At 49.4% G+C, this 18278-nt stretch overlaps 1 protein-coding gene across 1 annotated transcript; it reads right to left on the bottom strand.

Moving 5' to 3' along the window:
* Positions 1–10572: 10572 nt before the first annotated feature.
* On the bottom strand, positions 10573–11504 carry LOC116542832 (protein GR6-like). Its single transcript, XM_032267984.1, is given in 3 exon segments — positions 10573–10774; positions 10777–10816; positions 10884–11504. Coding segments are annotated over 3 exon segments (426 nt in total). The 5' UTR covers positions 11123–11504; the 3' UTR covers positions 10573–10627.
* Between the last annotated feature and the right edge of the window lie 6774 nt (positions 11505–18278).

The raw sequence follows: 18278 nt of genomic DNA, 5'->3' as shown, positions 1-18278 counted from the left end.
AGGATCACTTAAGCCCAGGAGTTCATGGATGCGAGCTATGATTGCATCACTGCACTCCAGCCTGGGCGAGAGTCTGAGTCCATACTGCTATCAATAAATGATTGAATACATTCATAAATGTATTTCAGAATGGCATCCTTGAAAGAGCTCGGGATAGAAAGGGGGAAAGGGTAGCCTTTCAGAAGGCGGGAACCTGACAGACACGACCTGTGCCAGGCGGTCAAGGCCAGCACCACAGCAGCACATCAAGTGCCAGTGCCAACCTCGGATATGACGTGATGAGAAGGGAGCTTTGAAGTTCGCAGAGAGAGCTCCTGTATATCCCACAGCCAGCGCCCTCTATTAATATTTTATGTTAGCATGGTGCATCTGTCACTATTAATGAGCCATACTGATCTGTTGTTAACTAAAATCCATATTTTATTTAATTTTCCTTAGTTTTCACCTAATGTCCTTCTTCTGTCCTAAGACCGCCTCCAGGATACACATTAGTCATGCTTGAGGCTACTCTGGGCTGTGACAGTTTCTCAGAGTCACCTTGTTGATAGCAGAGGAACAGGAGGAGATATAAGGTAACTCCCTGTACCAAGTGCTCAATTTTTCCACCAATCTAAAACTGTTCTATAAAATAAAGTCTATTAATAATAATGTTTAAAGTACCAAGTAGCACAGGGTTTATAATAGAAGGCAATGGCCTGATCCCTCTCCCTGGGAGCAGTCAGCCTTAATTAGTTCTGATTTTGGTTTTTTATTATAGTCACCTCCATACATTTAAATACTAACCCTAAAACTACCATTACGACATTTATCAACTTAAATCATGCTCTGTTGACTGCCTACCAGGACAGCCGAGCAGGACAGTCAGCTAAAACCTAGCTGCCACCACCCACGGCTCCTCCAGTTTTATTTAATATGTTAATTCCTCCATTAAGTAAAACTGGAGTTATCAACCCTCAGTCTTCCTCGTGACACCTTTGCAATTTTTGCTTCATCTGTTTAGTGCCTACCTGTGTTAGCATTTACTTACTTCTTATTCTTTTCATTGATTTGCTTTTTAAAATGCAAGTACTTTAAAAGAAAGCGTTTACTTCATTATCATTCTTTAAATCTTATGCTAAGACACATTTAAACTAGTATCCCTGCCCACTGGTTTCCTACCTGAAAACCCCATAAGCACTTGTCCCACACTTTCAACTTTAAATGATATACTTAAACCTCAATCTGCTTCCATGTATTTTGTCATCTCTGGAGGAGACAACTTCCTCTCTCCCCACCCTTCCCAACCTGCCCCTCCCTCAGATCTCCTACCTTGGTTAACAGCAACTCCATCCTGCCTGTCATTCAGGCCAAAGCCTCAGAGTCGCCCTGAGCGTTCTCTTTCACACCCCAAATCCACCTGGATTTCTAATGGGCACTGCAAATCTAACTTGACCTTTCTGGAGTCGGCAGTTGGATTTATGAGCCTGGAGTCAGGGGAGAAATTGGTGCTGAAGATAATCCATTTGGGAGTCATGAGTGTGAAGATGGCGCTTAGTGAAGATGGTGCTTAAAGACATGAGACTGAGTGAGGTCACCAAGGGAGTGGGCAGGTAGAAAAGGCTGGAGGGCTGAGTCCCAGAGCACTCCAAATTCCAGCATCCCAGAGATGGGAAAGAACCAGCTTTGAAGGCGGCTTGAGAGACACCGGCAAAGGAGATACAGGGTAAGCTGGTAACCTGCCCTCTGAAAATAAAAAAATGAAGGCACCGATTTGTAGAGTTTGCCCATTTCATGGTGTAAATGTTCCCACCATGGTCCATTTCAGGCTACTAACACGGCACCAACGAACAGGGAGTCAGGAGCCTTGCACATAGTCAACTCTTGCAAACTGCTATAATATGAGTTGGCTCTGCTCCCCACCGCCTGGAAAGCAAGCAAACAGAGAGTTACAAAAAAGAATTACAAACATGAAGGGAGACCAACCATATTAAATGCTGTTGACAAGTCAAATTAGCTTAGGACTTCTGCAATGATGTATGTAACATTTTGCCGCACAAAAATGTTAAACACAGATCAGGCAAGATGCAAAAATAGCACAAGTTCGCACTCTGTGAAGTCAAGATCTCTCAGCACAACTTCCAAAGCAGAGCAACAAAGAGAGAAACACCTGCCTGGCTCATTGATTTTTAACCTCTCCTCAATTCCAGCATATGCGTTCAGGCTATGATTGTCCCTCTAAGCATGGCTTTAGCTGCATTCCAATGTTTACATACTTAGTATTTTAATTATTGTTTGCTCAAAACATAATTTTAATTGCCATCATGCTTTTTCTCAGGCTTGAGAGTTTTTTAAGAGTACTGATTAATTTCCAAACATATGAAGACTTGGTTATCTTTTTAATGAGTATTTCTAACTTAATCATATCATGGTCAGAGAATACATTTTGTTTAATTTCAATTCTTTGAAACATTTTTGAGACTTGTTTCCCAGCATGAATCGATTTTGGTAAACTTCCAATATGGGCTTGAAAAAAATGTATAACCCTAAGTAGGGGTTATATATGTCCTTTAGGAGAAGTTGGCTGATCATGTTGTTAAAATCTGTATATCCTACTGATATATTTCTGCTTGTTCTATGAGTTAGTGAGAGAGGCAGGGGGTATGTAATAACCTCCCATTGTAATTGTGGATTTGTCCATTTCTCACTTTTTTTTTTTTTTTTTGAGACGGAGTTTCACTCTTGTTACCCAGGCTGGAGTGCAATGGCGCGATCTCGGCTCACCGCAACCTCCGCCTCCTGGGTTCAGGCAATTCTCCTGTCTCAGCCTCCTGAGTAGCTGAGATTACAGGCACGTGCCACCATGCCCAGCTAATTTTTTGTAGTTTTAGTAGAGACGGGGTTTCACCATGTTAACCAGGATGGTCTCGATCTCTTGACCTCGTGATCCACCCGCCTCAGCCTCCCAAAGTGCTGGGATTATAGGCGTGAGCCACCGCGCCCGGCCTTTTTTTTTTTTTTGATTTTCCAAAATGAGAAACATCCTTTTCTTCTTGTCTGTTTTCTGTTATCTGTTCTCTCTCCTGGCATTCGTTCGTGTAGTCTTGTTTCTGCATGTACCTAGCTACTATTATTGTGTGCTTGACATTAAAATTTTAAACATTGTTAATAGAAATAATGAGACCTAGAATGCTGTTGTCTTCCTCCAGAAAGGTATTCAAGTGGTTTCTTCTAGGTGCCGAGGGCACGAGCAATCCTAAGTCCAGCTGTAGAGTTTGATATCATCTGAAACTGAGCAGCAGGTCTCGCCAGGACGTAGGTCCCCTCCAGTTCCCCTCTATGCCCAGGTTTAGTGCTGTGGGGTCCCAACGCAAAACATAAGCCTTCTCTCTGTTACCCTCACAATCTGCAAAAGCACGACTCAGCCCTCAGCCAACTCTTGTGACGCTGGCAAGCGCCCTCAAGGAAAAGTGATCCCAAATGCTGAACTCACCTTTCCCCATGTTTCCATGGCATGGACCCTCCCCCTGCCCTCAGCTCCAGAGCCTCCCAGCAGGCCTTCGGCTTGCCTTTGTTTTGTGCAGCTCCTCTGGGCATCCTCTGTGGAGGGGTTACCACAAACCACCTAGCGCCTTTGCAAAAACCAAAACTCTCACCTCATTTTTCAAAGGAAAAAGCCAAACTTTTTGTTCCACAGAAAGTCTCCCCTTTCAATTCCTAAAGCGATCCCTACCATGGTATCACATCAGGAATGCGATGAGAATCTGAGGGAAAGAGCCTGTGACTGTGGACTCCTAAGGCAGGTAGTATTAAGAACAGAGTTGGCAACTCACAGCACCCAATATGCTAATGCAAAATTCTGTTTCCACCAAAAAAAAAAAAAAAAAAAACCCAGACATGGCGATTCACAACTGTAATCCCAACATATTGGGAGGCTAAGGCAGGAGGATCATTTGAGCTCAGGAAATCGAGACCAACCTGGGCAATATAGTGAGACCTCATCTATCCAAAAAAATTAAAAATCAATTGAGTGTGGTGGCTAACACCTGTAGTCCCAGCTCCTTGGAAGGCTGAGGCAGGAGGATTGCTTGAGTCTGGGAGGTCAAGGCTGCAGTGAGCCATGATCACACCACTGCACTCCGGCCTAGGCAACAGAGCAAGACCTGTCTCAAAAAAACAAAATAAAATAAAATGTAAGCCAATGTCCCCAGTTCCAGTTGAATTCACAGCTACCGTTAAATCCTCTGAGCACATAGGCAAGAAAGAAACACCACTGCCACTTGGTGACAGCATGCTCTAATTGTAGGGAATGGGAAACAAAGGCTGGAAAGTAAGTCACAGATCAGAACATCATCACCACAGGAGGTTTGAGAGCCAAGCCTCTGCCTCAAAATCTGACAGGGAAGGAACGATCTAGAAGACAGATTCTGGAGACATGCTAGAAAAGAGAGCCTGAGTACAGTACAGCCCCTGGCCTTTGCTTCCTGATGCCCTAGGCCCAGCTCAGCCCATCTGCTCACTTTCCCCAGCCCTAGTTCTCACGGTAGGGAACAGGTTATTTACAAAGGGAACTCTGAGGTCTCAGGAGGAATTTTGGTCATTATTTTAGCCACTTCCTATATTCAGCCTCGCTCAAGGTCTCTCTTCGTGATTGTATTGTCCTAACCCACTTTCCCACCAACAGAAATAGTATTTCTAGCTCTTGTCTTAACGCAAAGAAATTTTGTGTTGGAATTGCTATTGGGAAATCTCTAGTGACTCTTCATGTTAAAAGAGGAGGAAGGGGCCAGGAGTGGTGGCTCACATCTGTAATCAGCACTTTGGGAGGCCGAGGTGGGAGGATCATTTGAGCTCAGGAGTTCAAGACCAGCCTGGGCAACATGGCAAGACTCCATCTCTATTAAATATATAATTAAATAAAAAAGAAGAGGAAGAGAAATTCAGGGAGCTCAACTAAACTGCACAAAGTCACAGCCTTGGTCTTAGGGCCAGGGTACAGCAGCCACCTCTTGACTCACTGCCACTCTCCACATGGCATCTTGGCCACACCACCTTGTCCCGGGCCAGGGCTTTTGCAGCCTGAACTGTGTGTGGGTGGTATGGTGAGCCAGTGGGGAAAGGATGGCAAGACTGAGGGACTGACTTCCCAGAGACTAAGTGGGGTCCACGGAGGCTCAGAGCGTGGTGCTGCTGAGCACAAAGGGAGCTTCCAAGCCCTCCCTGAGCCCGTGAGCACCTTACACTCGCACCCAGACTGTAGTCTGGCATGCTGGGGCCACCACCAATGTGGCAAAGGGACACAGGGTGCTCGGTCGGCCAGCCTGCAGGTCTGCAGATTGATCTTCTCTTGAGCAAGACTTTTGCAGTCAGACCTGGGCCCTGCCATTTAACTGGCTGTGTGAATCTGAGTGAGTCCCTTCGCCTCTGCACTCCTCCTCGCCTGCTTCATGCTGTAGCGATGGTAACACTGCCCATTCCACAGGGCTGTACTGAGAATGATGTGAGTTACTGCATTTAAACTGCTTAGCACCATGCTGGCACATGGCACGTCTCAGTAAGTATTAGCTGTTATTAGAAAAGGAAAGCTGAGGAAGGCTTCATGGCACATGGGACGGATTTGGCAAAGGCTGGGATAATCGCCACCTGCCAAGGGTCCACCCCACACCTGGTATTTCCTAGAGTGGCTGCCAGCGTCACGATGACCATGACCTTGTGCTCAGAAGGTGTCACCACCGGCTTCAGAGCTGAAGATAGTGACACTCAGAGAGACTGAGTGACTTGCCCTTCTGGCAAGTGATACAACTGGAGTCTTGTTCCAAACTAGGCGCTTTACATATTTTACCTAATTTAATCCTCCCGAGAACCCCAGTGCTACCCACTCCATTTGGCAGGCCCAGAAACTGTTCATCACCTGCCTAGTATTAAACTCCCGGGCAGCGGCAAAGTGAGGATTCGAACCCAGGACCTCCAGCTGCCCTTGGCAACTGCCCTCTGCTGTCTGGACAAGTCCATTGCAGGTGCTTGGTCCATTTTGCAGAACCAAGCAGCATGTGTGCTGGCTGTGGGGGGCAGGGCAGCATGGCCCCAGCTGAGGGCCTGCTGAGGGAGGGAGAGAAGCTACAACTCCACATTTGGATGGAACTTTCAAGGGTCCTATAGCCCAGGCCTAGTTCCAGTGCAAGCCTCTGCTTGAACACCTCGGGGATGGGGTGCTTACTGCCAGTCTGCTCCGCTGTGAATGAACTTGATGGATTAGGAAACCCTTTCCTGGAGGAGAAGTTCACCACCTGCAACTCACTTGTCTCTGTTCTGTCTTCCTGAGCCACACAGATTTTACCATCACGTGAAACGATGATCATGATAATAAGAATGTCATGGCGACTGTTTTTATTTGAGAGGGTATAGTGCCCTAATCACCGCGTTTTGGGCTTTTTTTTTTCTATGTACTATCTCATTTAGCATTTAAAACTAACTATTGTGCCCATCCTCTCCCCACCCCAACAAAGACAGGAAGTGACCAATTTACAAACTAATTGTGTTCCTAACATTCTTTCGTAAGGCTGTTGTTTGGATGACATTCGGCTTTCCCACATAAACAATGTTATAAATGGCTGTGGGTGCCCCCACTAGCCCCCTAAAGGCTGGTTTACCCATCCCGCCTGATGGGCCCCCATACATTTACAATGAAAGAGAACAGAGGGAGTCAGGTTAGAGTCGCAGTCATTAAACAATGCAGGGAAAACCTGATGTTGGGAGAAAGATGATTGTTTGTCTCCAGTGCTGGCTGCCTCAGGAAGCGCCAGCCTGAAAGAGAATGGCCAACTTCCCGTGCTGGGGCAGGGGCAGCCTGGGAATGGCTTCAAAGCCCGTCTCTCCCCCTGACAGAAGCAGACAGTGCCCGGCCCAAGATTTTTATCCAAAGAATGGACCCAATGGTAAGACAGTGTGGAGCCTCAGAGGGGTGAGCCAGGCCCCGCCTTGCCACTTCCTGCATGTGGGGTCCCAGGAGAGCTACTGGACTTCTCTGAAGGTCCCCATGTGGGGAGCGGAAGCACTACGGTCCTTCCTGGGGGGCACTGAGGAGACAGAGACAGCAGGTGTCAAGAACTGAGTGCAGGCCAGGAGCCATGGCTCACGCCTATAATCCCAGCACTGTGGGAGGCTGAGGCAGGAGAATCACTTGAGGCTAGGAGTTTGAGACCAGCCTGGGCAACATAGCAAGACCTCATCTCTAAAAAAAAAATTTTAAGAACTTAGCACAGCCTCTGGCACATACTAGGTGGTCAGTAATGGTGACTGATATTGTTAAAAATAATAGAAGTTCTACAAGGCCCATGCCTGGGGGAGAAAAGAAGAAAGACATGGGGAAAGAGCAGTCCCAAATGCCAAAAGGCATGGTGCAGGGTCCGTAATGTGGGGAGGGGTTTCCTCCGATCTCAGATCTTGCCCAGCTTCTGTGTTTGGCAATGCACTGGGAATTAAAAGTGAAGAAGCTGAGGGGTATGGTAACTTATACTTATAATTCCAACATTTTGGGGGGCTAAGGCATGAGGATCAATTGAGGCCAGGAATTGAGCAGCCTAGGCAACAAAGTGAGACCCCATCTCTACAAAAATAAATAAATAAATAGCCAGGCATGGTGGCGCACACCTGTGGCCCCCAGCTACTCGGAGGGCCGAGGTGAGTGGATGGCCTGAGCCCAGGCAGTGAGCCATGATTGCACCACCAAACTCCAGCCTGGGGGTAAGGCAAGACCCTGTCTGGAAATAAACAGAAGTGGAGAAGAATCCCACAGGGGCCTCAAGGGGACTCGGATTTTGAAATAGGTTGAGAGGCTATCTGCGGTGAGCCAGCACAGCCTCGAAGCCTCCCGATAACCTGGGTGACCAGATAGTAACTTCAGACAACAGAGAACTCCACAGGCAACTGGAAGCCACCTGAACAGGAGGTTGGACCACCACCTCTGAAGCTGCGGCCGGTGGGCCTGGTCTCCAGACTGCTAGTTCACCAAGAGTTTTTAACTTTAGGAAGTCATTTCCCATGATTATTTGCATTGTGACCTTTTAACCAAGGGCAACTACAAAATTCCAGTCCCAACGTTCAGTTTGATCCTGGCCTGATAGCCATTCGGTGCCACTTTAATGGCCACAGAATACTAAGGAAAGAAAAGTGGACGTCAGATGGAAAGGACGCATTCATGACAACAGAAGGGGAACGGCACTCGGACGTGTTTTAAGACACAGAGGATTTGCAATAGTTCAAAAGAGAAAAGGCGGAGGAAAACTGAGTTTCACAATTGGTTTGAGAATGTGCTAGATTCCACGGAAGCTGCATTGAGGCCATAAGTACCACATTCCTGTTTCAAGCAAGACAGCATCATCCACTGGCATAGACTAATACCATTCCCTCAAATTTTATTCGTCTTGTAATTTTGATTGGATTTAACTTATCTTTCATTTTCATCTTGTCATAGAAGTAGACAATGCCAATGTTTAATTTTAGGTGAGCACAGGTTGACTGATTAATTGATTGATTGGCTGCTTTTTGGAGACAGGGTCTTGTGCAGTGCAGCGGTTCGATCTCAGCTCACTGCAGCCTCAACCTCCTAGGCTCAAGTGATCCTCCCACCTCAGTCTCCCAAAGTGCTGGGATTACAGGTATGAGCCACCACACCTGGCCTCATACTTATATAATGTTAAGCCAAAGTCACAATAGCCAAAAGGTGGGAGCAGCTCGTGTCCATCTACAAATGAATTGATAAATATATGTGGCCAGTCCCACAATGGACTATTACTCAGCCTTAAAAAGGAAGGAGGTTCTTAGTTGCACTGCCACGTGGGTGAACCTGGAGGATGTGATGCTGAGTAAAATAAGCCAGGTAGACAAAGTCAAGTCCTAAACCATTCTGGAGATGAATAGCGGTGAGTGTGGCACAGCAATATAATTGTATTTAATGCCATCGAACTCTACACCTTCAAATGGCTATGGTGGTAAATTTTATTGATGTTTTGTTTTGTTTTGTTTTTGAGATGAAGTTTTGTTTTGCTGCCCAGACTGGTGTGCAGTGGCGTGATCTCAGCTCACTGCAGCCTCCATCTCCCAGGTTCAAGTGATTCTCCTGACTCAGCCTCCCAAGTAGCTGACTACAGGCATGTGCCACCACACTCGGCTAATTTTTTCTATTTGTAGCAGAGATGGGGTTTCACCATGTTGGCCAGGATGGTCTTGATCTCCTGACCAGGTGATCTGCCAGAATCAGCTTCCCAAAGTGCCAGACAAAATGTGAGCCACCACGCCCAGCAATTTTATTGTTACAGATATTTCACCACAATAAAAATAGATATATAAAAGAAAGTTATGAAATCAACACTGGGAATGGGTGAGGTTTTTTTTTTTTTTAATTAAAAGATTTTGGGTGGTCTCAGGCCAAGAAAACCAGGACCCTCAGACTCACCTTTTCTCTGAGGTGTCCACTTCCGGGACTACAGAGGAGACTGCTCTCCCCACAACAGCATCTTGGCCGACCTCGCTGGAAAGGCAGCTCTCTATGGCCAGCCAGGAGGGCTGGGGAGACCAGTAATCATCGGCCCATGATGTTCCCAAACCTGCCTGTTTTGGGATGGCAGCCACCAGGACGGCCTGCCAAAATGAAGATGCCCGGGCCCTGCCCTGGGCTACTGAGTCACAGTCTCTAAGGGTAAGGAGGCCTGGAATCTACACTTTTAACAAGCTCCCCAAGCTCCCCTGAACACCCCACCTGCTAGGGTGTCAAGCCGGGCAGTGCAGAGGCCTGGAAGAGCCCAGGTGTACAACCCACAGCACCAACTTCACTACTGCCACCACTGCCTGCTCTGTGACTGTGAGCAAGTCATTCAGCCTCTCTGGGTCTCAGTTTCAGACCTTTGGGTTGGGCCCAAAAATGCTTATGTTGGGAAGGGGTTGTTTTGAGGGTCAGCAATAACATACATAAAGTGCCTGGTGCCTGACAGGTGCTGAAGAAATGGTGGTTGCAGTCAGGATTCAAGAGCCGGGAGAGACCGACGCAGCTGGCGCCAGCTGAGAGGGGAGCAAGCCGCTCCGCACAGAGGGCTCCATCCCAAGTGCACACGTGTTTTCCGCAGGGGTAGCACCTTTAACCAGGGACGTGGATGTGGCTTGTCACTTTAGCTCTGAAAATGGGACAGAAGTTGTTGTGAGGAAATCCCTTTTCACAGAAAGCAGAATGGTGCTTCAGGAACCCCCTCCTCTTTTTCCCTCTGCCACCCCCAATCTAGAGCTGGCTCCACCTCATCCGTATTATCCAAACGCCTCGCCCAGGAAAAAAAGTAAGGCTCACCTGCGGTTCCAAATTCTGCTGGGTGGCTTTGAGAAAATCACATACCCTCTCTGAGCCTGAGGTCCTTATCTTTCACTAGGGGGTGGAGGGTGACACCCCTTCATTCATGCAGGGCATACTGATTGTGATGGACACTTCCTCATCCTCATAGGCCGACAGTCCAGTGGCAAGATCAGGCTTTAGTGAAACCACTGCAAATACCTCATTGCAAAACAAAATATCTGCCTTAGAAAGTTGTGCTCAGGCAATACTTTTCCCAATTTTTTTTTTTTCAGCAGAACCTTTCATTCAAATGAAGCCTTGCCCAGGACTAGGTCATGGAAAATAGCTGAAAGGGAAGTTGCTCAGAGACTTCAAGGGATACGGCTGGAAACCAGAGCTTGATGCCTGGGAGGGAGGGGTGAGGAAACGCCCACAGTGGCCGAGAAGAGTCCTGGCACATCGTGGTGATTGGAGAAGCCATTCCCCTGCCTGAGGTCATCATCTGTCTCTCTCTCTCTCTCTCTCTCTCTCACACACACACACACACACATACACACACACACACACACACACACACACACACACACACACAATGTCAAATGGTAGTGGGTGGGTACAGGGGCCAGACTCCTCAGTCTCCAGGCCCCTGAGTGTCTCTGGTGCCAGACACCCTGAGCTGCCTAGAAGCCTCCATCCATCCTGGCCCAGGGTGCTCAGGGGCTGAGAATCCGGGGGTCCCTGGAGATGGAAGACGCTGAGTCTGGGCAGGCTCGTGCTGGAAACCAGCTCGCTGCAGCGGCCGACTATCTGATGGAGCGCTTCCTTCATCAGTGCTAATATCCATGTAGCGAAACAATGAAAGGGTTTCCTATCAGTTCCAAATAGGACGTGAAAAACTCTCAGTGCTAAGAGTAGAGGATGCTAGAATAGGGCAATGGGAAACGCCTGAGTCACCGGAGGGCCTCTTTGATTCCGACAGCCCAATCGCTGCAGAGGAAAAAGAGAGAGAGAGTGTTCATTAATGATCCGAGGGAGGGGACAGGAAGGACAGGCCCTTCACAGGGGACCTCCCCGGAGAGCTAAGAGCGGGAGAAGCCCGGCAGTGGGGACACCACCCAGGGAAAGAAACAGAGCCTCGGCTCCACCCGTGCACCTGCCCCACCCAGCCGCCCCGCACGTCCACGAGCCACGCGCCAAGAGCAGTTCTGGTTTCCACAGATAAACGTTTATTTTAAGGAAGAATATTCAGGACTCCTGCTGCGTTCTTCACCAGACTTGCCTCAGAGAAGCGGCTCACCCAGGAGTTCTGTGGCCACAGGGATGCCCAGGACAGGGAGGCCCGTGTGCCCACCGCCATGCTCTGGTGCTCCGGGCAGTCCCTTGGCCTCACCCACTGCTCAGATTTTCTGCAGGAAAAATGGGAGAGCCACCCATTCAAAGAGTGACCCAGGCCCAGTTCCTGCCCAAAGCCTTTCGGAATGAATCTCCCAGTTCCCCGCTGGCTCCACGTGGAAACTCTGCTCTTTCCTTTTCTAAGGCTGTGCTAGTCTATTCATTAAAAGACAAAACAGGAGATGGAACAGTGGCTCACACCTGTAATCCAGCACTTTGGGAGGCTGAAGTGGGAGGATCGCTTGAGCCCAGGAGTTTCAGACCAGCCTGGGCAACACGGCAAGACCCCATCTCTACAAAAATTTTTAAAACCTAGCCAGGCATGGTGGTGCGTGGCTGTAGTCCCAGCTACTTGGGAAGCGGAGGTGGGAGGACTGCTTGAGCCCAGGAGGTTGAGGCCGCAGTGAGCTGTGATGGCACCACTGCACTCCAGCCTGGGTGACAGAGCGAGACCCCAAATCAAAATAAAATTAAAAGACAAAATGTGGACACACACATGGCCCCAGCAAGCAAGGATGATTACTGACTCCGTGGTGGTATGCACTCACACACCATGTTCCACAAGCTCATCATCTACTAGAGTCAAGAATATTCGGTTATCAGCCTCAGAAATCCACAAGGAGCCTCATATCCCAGGAGCCTCTGGTATCTCAGGGACTTTCACTCCAAGGAGCCGCCTCCACTGGGCCTTCCCCACTGGGATGTATGTGGCCCTGTCCACGTGCTGGGTAGAGAGGAGCAGGCTGTCTGGTGCTCTGTGCGGGGCTGCAGCCTTTCTGGAAAGGCTTTGTCACATGCCACTGGTGTGCAGGCCCTGTGCAAGGTAGGGGCTTCAAGAATACGCATCAAATGAACCCGAACCCAAGGACACTCGCTCGCCTGTGTCATCTGGGGGTCTCCTTCCACAGGAAGGGCATCTGGGCGGACTGAAGGCTCCCAGGGCTCAGGTCCAGAAAGAGCTGGAGGCTCCTGAGAGCAAGGGGCCCTGCTCAGCCCCAGCCCGGAACAACGCGAGTTTCGCACACCGCAGGTGTGTGCGTGTGGGAGCCTCTTCCTGAAGCCTTGAGGTCAGGGGCCGGGGCCCAGCAGGCTAGCTGCGTTTATTGTCCATTGTCTCGGGCCGGGACAGGAAGCACTTTCTGTTCCCAATTGCTCGGGTGGATTAATTTACAGTGGGAAGCTCAGAGTCCGCCGCACCTGTTTTCCTCTGAGGGGCCAGCTTCCAGCTTGGAGGGTGTTTCAGGAGGGGTCCGGAGATGCAGCCTCCTCCAGAGACCCTTGGCCACAGCCCCTGCCCACTCCCTGCTGGGCAGAGGCTGAGGCCCTGGCAGCCCTGCCTGCTTGCCTGGGTCACGCCGCCCACCCGCGGGGAAAGCTGAGCCCTGTGGGGTTCACACCGCACTGTCATCAGGGAGCTGTGGTGAGGCAGCCTCAGCAACGCGTCTTCCCTTTGGTTGGGAATCCGCTCTCTGTTCCAGGTTCGGAGCAGGTGATATATGCTTGCTCTTTTCATATGGTGAGGATTGGTAGTCCCATTCTACAGACGAGGACACTGAGGCTCAGCAACGCTGGCTACACAGGTCGAGAATGAAGTAGTGGGATGCAAACCCGAGTCTGCTCTAAGTCCCAGAGCTGTCAACCTCCGATGTCTCAGTAGCCAGCGAAAGCATGTGCTGAGTGCCACCGGCCGGGGTATAATGAGGTGGAGCGGCAAGGGGTGGAGGAGAGGAGAACTCAGGGATGCAGGCAGGGGGACCCTGTGCCATCTCCAGGGGCAGCGCTGCTCAACCCCAGCCTGCTGTTGCCTTGAAGTAAGGTGAGCCCTGCGTGGCCACATTTTTCCTTGTTAGTAACTCAGAAGATACATTTCTAGACACAGGATAGGTCAGGAAAGCCTGTCTGCAGGCGGCACATTGCTTCCCACCTCTGCTCTGTGCCAGCATGACAACACCAAGAGTGTCACCCGGGCACCTCCACCACCAGGACCCATCCTGTCTTCAGGCACCCCCCATTTCCCCTGAGCAGCAGGCACTGTCTTCCTGTGGACACACAGGGGACAGGCTTCCAAAAAGACAGGCTCCCAGCCCTACACACCAGGCTGGTCTCGGCTTGCTCACTCCACTCCTGCCTCCCTGCATCAGGTTTTCGTCACCATTGATGCAGGAGCCTGAAGAAGAATTCTGGAGTCTGTTGGAGGATGGGGATGCTGACTGTATTTCTATAGGTGCCTCTCTCATTTTTGTAGGATGGCCCCAAGATAGCCACCCATACCCCCTCCCGCCCCCATGCTAACCCTTAGCCAGCACTGCCAGGATGGGCCAGCTTGCTCTGTGCCACTTGTTTTGTTATTTGCTTGTTTGCTTGCTGGAGACCAGGTCTTGCTCTATCACCCAGGCTGGAGTGCAGAGGTGTAATCATAGCTCACTGCAGCCTCCACCTCCTGGGCTCAAGTGATCCTCCCATCTCAGCCTCCTGAGTAGCTGGGACATAGATGGGCACCACCACGCCCAGCTTATTTTTTTATTTGTTGTAGAGACAGGGTCTCGCAATGTTGCCCAGGCTAGTCTTGAACTTCTGGCCTCAAGCCATCCTCCTGCCTCAGCCTTCCAAAGTGCTGGGATTACAGATGTAAGCCACTGCACCTGGCCTACGCCACTTGCGTACTCCACCAGAATAAGCTTGGCTCCCTGACTTTGGTGGCTTAAGATGGCTGCACTCCCCTCTCTCTGCCCAGGCCCCTGCCCACCTGCCCTCTGCTAGGCTGCTTCCGCCTACTCAGGCAGGGCGGATGCTTCATTGTGTGGCCCTGGATCCAGGTTCCCCCACTGTCCCCCTGAGTGACAGGGCTGCCCTTTGTGGAGGGGGAGATTAGAGGCGGGCTGGAGGCTGTGCAGCCCTCCCTGGATGACAGGACACATCAGCCCCACACACACCACACACCGCAGGGCCTGGAGCGAGGAAAGCCTTGACAGGCCTGGAGGGGATCCAAGAGGGGAGCCGAGGAGGGGGCAGGCTTCTCGCACACAAAGGCCGGGCCTGTCTTCACACCTGCGGGGATGAACAGAGCCCAGGGCCGGGAGAGGTGGGGGCTGAGGGGGGATGAATAATTCACTCTGAAAGAAGCGTGTCACAGGGAGATAGCTCAGCCAGACACTTCAAATAAAGGCAAGCAGCCGTGGTGACAGGGGACATTCTTTGCCACCGATGCACCGCTGGGACCTAAGAGCTGAGATGTCGTGAAAGAAAGGCGCCTTGAACCCTTCATAGTTATTTTTACTAAAAAAAAAAAAAAAAAAAAAAGGAGAGGGGGAGAGAGAGAAAATACCACCACAGAAGCAGGGACGGCCATCGGAGCCCAGAGAAAGGGCAGATAATGAGTTCTGGCACCTTAATTTCACCTTTGTCAGAAAGCACGGCTCTTCCTGGGCACACCTAAAGAACCAGGTCTGCTCGTTCTTCCTGCCTCGGCATCTCTGGCCACCCTGTTCCCCCACCCAAGGCACCCCCACCCCGCCACCGCTTCCTCCACAGAACCCTTCCCAGGGTTCCAGAGCCATCTCCGAAGGCCACTTCTGCCCTGAGGTCCACCCCAGCAGACACCGGCGTTCATACCCCTCCTCCCAGGCAACCTGACTCTGTCCTCAGGCAGTGACCTTACCTTTTGACATACTTCTCCCCGCCACTCAGCCAAACCCTCTGGAGGGGGCACCTGTCCCATTCTGTCCCACACCCTCAGCAGAGCACAGTGTCCTGTACACAGCGGCCACACGCTACGTCACTAATGAGAACAATCACAGTGGCTTCTTTTTTCTTGGGTAAACAAGACAATGAAGCTCCAAATACTAGTGTTCTGGAAAAAAATCACGCCCTCAGTGTCCACTCACAGCGGAATACCTAAATAAGTGTGACTGAACCCAGCATGGGGCCATCTAGAACCACGCAAAAGAATGAGGCTGATCTAGATATGTTCATGTGAGTGGGCATCACGGACTTCCGTGGGGAAAACTGCAGATGGCACATGCACATACATGTGCATCTAGACATACGTGGATATATGTATGCATATGGCACAGGAAGAGGTCTGGAGGATTCTTCCAAAACCACAAACTGTGGCTACCTCTGTAGTCAGGATTTAGGGAGACAAGGGAAGGTGAGGGAACTGCACTTGTTATTATACACAGTTCAGTATTATTTTAACTTTTTACAGCAAGTACATATTGCTTTTGTAACTAAAGAATATATATATACATTTTGGCTGGCCGTGGTGGATCACACCTGTAATCTCAGCACTTTGGCTGGGCATGGTGGCAGGCGCCTGTAATTCTAGCTACTCAAGAGGCTGAGGCAGGAGAATCGCTTGAACCCAGGAGGCAGAAGTTGCAGTGAGCAGAGGTTGCAGTGACCCGAGATTGCACCATTGCTCTCCAGCCTGGACAACAAGAGCAAACTCCATCTCAAAAAAAGGAGGATTGCTTGAGCCCAGGAGTTCGGGGCTGCAGTGCTGTAACGGCGCTATTGCCCTCCAGCCTGAGCAACACATCAAGATATCTGCGTGCATGTGTGTGTGTGTGTGTGTGTGTGTGTGGAGAGAGAGATGTATATATATACATTTTCTCTCTAGAGAATGTATATATATACATATGTATTAGAGAGTCAGAGATATATATACACGCATATACACAAGAGAGTGAGAGAACGTATATATATACATATATATATGAGAGAGAGTGTGTATATAGAGTTGCCTATACAGGTTTACATATTTACATACACGTATGTAAATATATATATTTATATATGTAACTATACATATATATTTTGTATGTGTATATGCATGTATTCTTAATTGGCATGGTTTAGCAAGAAATAAACGCTTTCTTAAGCTGGGACTCCAAGGTATGGCTTCGGTCCAGGAGGAAAGAAGTGGCATTGGTGAACCCAGCTCAAGTGCTCAAGGACAAGAGGGGAGGGCTTGGCCCAGGCCTCAGCTACCATCCTGCTTTCCAAGGACAGCAAAAGCTCTGCCTGGATTCCCCCAAGCTGGCATCTGCTTGTGCCTCAGAACAGGATCACGGGCCAGCCTAGCGGCAAGGGAAGCTGGGAAGCGGTTCCGCCAGGCTTCAACCGGGCCAACTCTGACCCAAAGGACCTCCCACCTGCTTACATTTCCTCTTGCTTCGAGTCTACTGCCACTTCTCTGCTCTTAAAACAAGAGAACTCTCTCCAAAGGCAAACCCCGTTTCTGTTCATGGAAGCTCCCTCCAGCTACACCCTGTGAACGAGTTTCTGTTGGCATTATTCAGTAATATTTCTGTGTATGTGTGGTGCATGTGTGTGTGGTTTAATTTACCCTGGACACACCAAAATTCTGCATTTCATTATCGTCACCCGCCACCAGGAGGGCATGGTCTGCCTGAGAATGGAACCAACAGGAAAGAATTCAGAAGGAAGCCCAGATCTGAGAAACATGGAGTCCTGCTGCCCCAATGAGCCCCTGAGTCAGCCATGCCTGCAACTACCGCCGACTTTCTAAATGAAAGAACCAATAAATTATGCCAGTTTGGGTTGAGTCTGTCTCTTAAAAGCAAAAATAAAAAGTCCTGACTCCTACTATAGAAATGATCTTTGAGCTGAGTTTAATATGTACCTTGAAACAAGGTAGTTTTATCCTGGTGTGTAGGTATATGTGGTGGCTTCTGCACATATCTACATAAAACCCAGGTGTTCCACAAGGTCACCCTGACCTTGGATGCTCCATAAGATTGGGCCATGCCACTGCACCTTCATCCTATGGCCTGTCCAGTGCTCCCTCCAAGATTTCTCCCAGTGCCCTGATGGCTGCTCTTCTGATCATCTGTGACTCCGCATGGACTCTTGTTCTCACTCATCTGCTATGTCCTTCGTCTCTGCACCAGCCTGAAGGTAAAACTGCACTGCTTCTCCTTAATCCACCCTGTGCTCCCAAGATGGCTCACCTAAAACACCTGAGCAGATTTTACGGATGATTTGGGGCACTTTAATGACAGCACTGTAAACCTTCAAATAGGAACACCCTAACTCACAGGGATTCACAAAAGTGTAAACCAAAAAGTATCTGGGGCAGATCTCAATCAGTTTGGAAGTTTATTTTGCTAGGGTTATGGATGTGTGCCTGGGAGAGAGGTCTATGCGTTTCTGCAAAGATGATTTTGAGGGTTTCAGTATTTAAAGGGGAAAAGTTGGCTTGATGGGACAGAGGGAGGGTATGGTCTCATTACAGAATCCAAATGTTGCAAGAGAAAAGAAGCAGGTGGGGCATAGTGAATTATGAATTGCACTGGTGATCACTGTAAGGTAAGGTGAACGGAGAGGAGCTGCCTGTGCAGATCTTTAACATTTATCTGCCACTACTGCTTAGGAACAAAAGGAAAGGCAGCTTCTTGCATAACTCAGCCTTCAGCTTAATTTTTTTTTCTTTTGGCAGAGTGAATTGGGGTCCTGAGTTTTTATTTGCCTTTCACAAAAGTAATCAGCGATAACCCCATCACCAAGACTCCTTTGTGGCTCCCTTTTCCGAAGTCTGGTGCCCCCTTCTTCCCACCCCTCCGCCTCT

This window comes from Sapajus apella, unplaced genomic scaffold, assembly GCF_009761245.1.
Source record: "Sapajus apella isolate SASKATOON/1434 unplaced genomic scaffold, GSC_monkey_1.0 scaffold174, whole genome shotgun sequence".
Lineage (NCBI taxonomy): Eukaryota > Metazoa > Chordata > Mammalia > Primates > Cebidae > Sapajus > Sapajus apella.
The sequence above is the reverse complement of the archived record's forward strand: the minus strand, read 5'-3'. Positions and strand labels throughout refer to the sequence as shown.